This window comes from Teleopsis dalmanni, chromosome 1 (assembly GCF_002237135.1).
Source record: "Teleopsis dalmanni isolate 2A chromosome 1, ASM223713v2, whole genome shotgun sequence".
NCBI lineage: Eukaryota > Metazoa > Arthropoda > Insecta > Diptera > Diopsidae > Teleopsis > Teleopsis dalmanni.
The window spans coordinates 78,217,352-78,221,701 of NC_051846.1; the positions used below are offsets into that span (position 1 = coordinate 78,217,352).

Genomic DNA, 4,350 nt, shown 5'->3' on the forward strand with positions numbered 1-4,350 from the left:
AGCACTACCTCCGGACTCGACCCATTCTCTGGCTTGTTGTTTTCTCTCAGGTGTGAAGTAATGGAACCATGTTTCATCAATTGGCACTACTCAAAGCTTACAGTCAACTAGATTGTACATAAACATTTCCAAACAATGTTTTGAATGATGAAGTCGTTGTTGTTTTTGATCAATTGTGAACAAACGCGTAAACAGAATCAATTTCCAATTAAATTAGATTGCATCATTGTTCATTGGAATATTTTTACTGAATGATATTCAATTTTTTTCATTCTATAAAAAATTACCAAGGTTCACTATTTCAATTATTTTGCAAAAAGATAACCAAATATCTGATGAAGTTGAAAATTTCACAGCTGTAGTTTAAAACGATATACCTATATAATTTATTTATATAAAAAAGAAAAAAAGGATATATATAATATATAAAATTTATAATTGATTTTATTTTGGCGTTTGTTCACCTGTTGTGAAGTCAGGTAATTATAAATCCAGCTCACTATATAAGTTGTGAACTCAGGTAATTATCAATCCAGCTCACTATATATGTGAGCTTTATTTCACCTGATTTAACAACACTGCAAACTTTTTAATTTATATTTGCATTTTATTATATGCTTTAATTTCCTTTAAATATTTCTTAAAATCAACCACCCAAATAATTTTAATTATATAATTTAAACAATGATGGTGAAAACTGCATTGACGCCCAATCTTTTTGAAATATTAAACAATTGCATTTACAAATTTTTTAAAGTCCCTTGTATATCTTTCAGTGAAGTGCAATCATTTCGAGGTATTAATGTAGTCATATTATATTGACAAATTTACTTAATACAATTGTTGTAACTGTCATTATATAAAAACGATTAATAAAATATAACAAAAAAAATGTCTCTAATTACCATAGTTCAGATAGAGTTCACAAAAATATTTTAGTACCTCCTTAAACGAAAATATTACCAATTCAGACAATTATGGCCTGTCTAATCTGTCATAAAATTCAATAAGCGATGTACGATTGAGATCTAAATCCCCAAAATAAATCAATCACCTCAAAGTGCAAAATCAGAACTATGCGATAAATACGTTACAAACGCTTTCCCCTTAATTAATATCGACTTCAAAATCAAAATTACAATTGTAGTAAAGTTTGTGGAATTCGATTGTTTAATAGGACGATTTTTAAATAACATTTTTATATTCATATTTCATTATATCTTATAATACAATTCAAAAATAACCCGACTTCATTCGTGACAACAGCGGTTCGCGGTTAGAAGCTTGGTAAAAATGTTTTTATAATAATATTTTATTGATTTTTAACCCTCTTTTTGACGAAAGAAAATAATTTTTAATATAAACTATTATTTTCATTAGAGAGGTTTCTATCGAACAATAGTGAAATTGCAACAACAAACATTTTTTTGTATATTATTTTTATTTAATTAAATCTTTGGTTGACTATACAATTGTATCGAGTATTGTCGAATATCCATCATCTGTGGTTTAGGAATTATTTCTTATATTTATTAATTCGTATATAATTTTTTGAGACTGCAAGTTCCAAGTGTTGAATTCGTATCCTACCAAATTTGAAGCTCAGAGTCTGTGTTCATTATCCAACTGACCCAAAGACGTACTTGACTTATATGTTCAAACTTGGAATTTTGTAAATTTGCTGTAAAAGTTCATTAAAAAATTTATTTGGTGTGTTATATTAGAACAAAATCATAAGCCAGCTGTAGAATCTTTAAATTAATTAATTATTTCTTTTGTGTAGAGGCAATATTTATTGCATGATTTTATTACTCTTTCTTGAGTATACAACGGAAAAAGTCATGTTAATGACACTCCACGATTCGCTCAGGCGAAGCTGGACAGTTGAATAAATATTTCTATACATATTTTATTATATTATAATTATATATTAAATTATATATTAATTATATATTAAATTGATTTTTAACGTCCGTTTTGACGAAAGACACTAAATTCTTAATATAACACGAATTCTTAATATATTATAATATAATAAAATAATATTTTTTTATAGTAAAATTATTTCCTAAATTGTATATTTAGTTTTAAATATAATATTCCAAACTCAAAGACTCAATGACTTTCCAAAATGCAGAACGATTTAAAACCATATACGCCCAACTTTATAAGTATTAAACAAAACGCAATGGCAGATAGTTAGGTGTGTTATATGGTAAGAAGGAACCTCTTGATATCAAAGTGCTTAAAACATCAATAGATTTTTTCATAATACTCATTTAGGTTTGTAAACATGTACTTGAACTTTTCATATATTGACTTTTCTAGCACTTCTTATAGCGACTTTTCCTAGTCGACAATATCGACTCGACACTACTGCTCCACGTTTAACCACCTGCATTAGTTGTTTATGTTTTTATTTATAAAATTTTTACTTCAAAATTACGTCAAAATTTTAGAATTACTAAATATTTATTAATTAATATTAATAATTAAAATGATTGTTCTTCATTTTCAGATTGTATTGGCGAGTATGCACAAGTATCAGCCACGCATCCATATCATTCGCACGGCGGATCTAACGCAGATACCGTGGGCACCGCAACAAGCATTCTTATTTCCAGAAACTGAGTTTGTAGCAGTCACTGCCTATCAGGTAAGTTAACTGTTAATACACTAATATCCGATTTAGGGAAACCTATTTAATTAACCTTAACATATGCCACAGTATCCGCAATCGCCTATAAAAACACATACTACTTCCCAAAACATATAATTTAATTGATTAGCCAAAGTAAATGCTTTTAAAAATTTACCAAATTGGCTAAGAGACAAAAGCACAGCAGCTAAAACTTATACAAATTAACAATACACGCCTACACTCATTCATCTTTCCATTACAAAGTGGATTGGTGCTGTTGTTTTAGGAAAACGACCATCATCCTTGTTAACAACCGAAATATTTAAGTGGCATAATTGTGCACTTGCTGAGTTTTTCATGCATATGCATTCATACACCGATTTTAAAGTAGTACTCATATATCCTGTCTGTCTGTCTGGCCACTTGGCTGCAAATTAGTTCAATACAGACGTCAGTTTGTCGGTGCCTAATTAGCGTGTTCACTGTCTGTGTCTCAAAGTTGTCAAGTCATCCTAAAATCTGAATGATTTTATGGGTGAAAAAGTACAGCTTCAACATTTTTTTGTTACTTAACACTTTTATAGAAGACGCTATTATCATATTTCACACAATTTAGTAACGATATCTGCCAAAAATCTCAAAAAATGAGGGAATTATTAAAATGAGTGAATGAAATAAACAGTATATTTCAATGTATTCATTTTTATTTTTATAAATTCACAGAATGATCGCATCACAAAATTAAAAATCGACAACAATCCATTTGCAAAAGGTTTTCGTGAAACTGGACAGTCGCGATGCAAGCGTAAAATGTCTTCATCACCCTCCAATGAAGATCATGATAATAATATGCAACAGGAAGGCCAACAACAACGACTTTTACAACAACAACAAAGTGATCTGTCGCCGATGAAATCCAATTCAACAACGAACAGTAGTGATTCGGTTCCGTCAATTTGTTTTGATAAAACTGCATTAGGAGCTTTGCCCGAAACCAACGATTTTGAAATTAGTCAACAAATTAAACGCATAAAATCAAATGGTTCCGCTTGCTCTACAACGTCGCAAGAAGAAATTAACATAATTAGTGGTATTAGCGAAATCGACCAGATTAGCAGAGCGCCAATTTTAAAAGCAGACCATGATTTGCATATATCAGCACATGGTTGCCACCAGCCGCCTAATTTAACGCTTGCCTTTGGGAATCGTGGCATTAGCACTGGCGCTGGAACGACATCAACTTTTATGCACAATTTCCAACAGAACATGCAAACACTATTGCGACCTTCTATTGCTGATTTAGCTTGTACGTATTTCAACAGACCACAATTATTATATCCACCTAACATTTACTCCCAGCACACTCTTTTGGTTAATGAAGCAGAACCAAACAATTTAACAACTAATACGAAGTTCGATGTGCAGGAATCATTTCAACTTGCATCTATGCAATTACACTCTGATACTGAAACTGATGATGTTAGAATTAACATCAATGAATCAGAAACGAATGCAGAAGTCGATATAGAAGCCTCTTCGAAATCATCGGATGAAACATTGGAAATTCAAGAACAGCAATCAAATATTCATTCTGTAAAATCTCCAACTAAAAGAAACGCTTTCAGCATTTCAGCTATTCTGGGTGGGAACAGTTGAAGTTTGAAGTTTTTGAAATATTCTGTGTAAAAAATCTTCCCTAAAATCTTAAA

General features: G+C 30.5%; 1 protein-coding gene across 1 annotated transcript; it reads left to right on the forward strand.

Annotated features, from left to right (window-relative positions):
• The first annotated feature begins 2,497 nt into the window (after window positions 1-2,497).
• Window positions 2,498-4,350, forward strand: LOC119685577. Its single transcript, XM_038099901.1, has 2 exons — window positions 2,498-2,656; window positions 3,365-4,350. Exons 1-2 carry the CDS (start codon window positions 2,498-2,500, stop codon window positions 4,295-4,297), a joined length of 1,092 nt encoding a protein of 363 aa, XP_037955829.1. The 3' UTR covers window positions 4,298-4,350.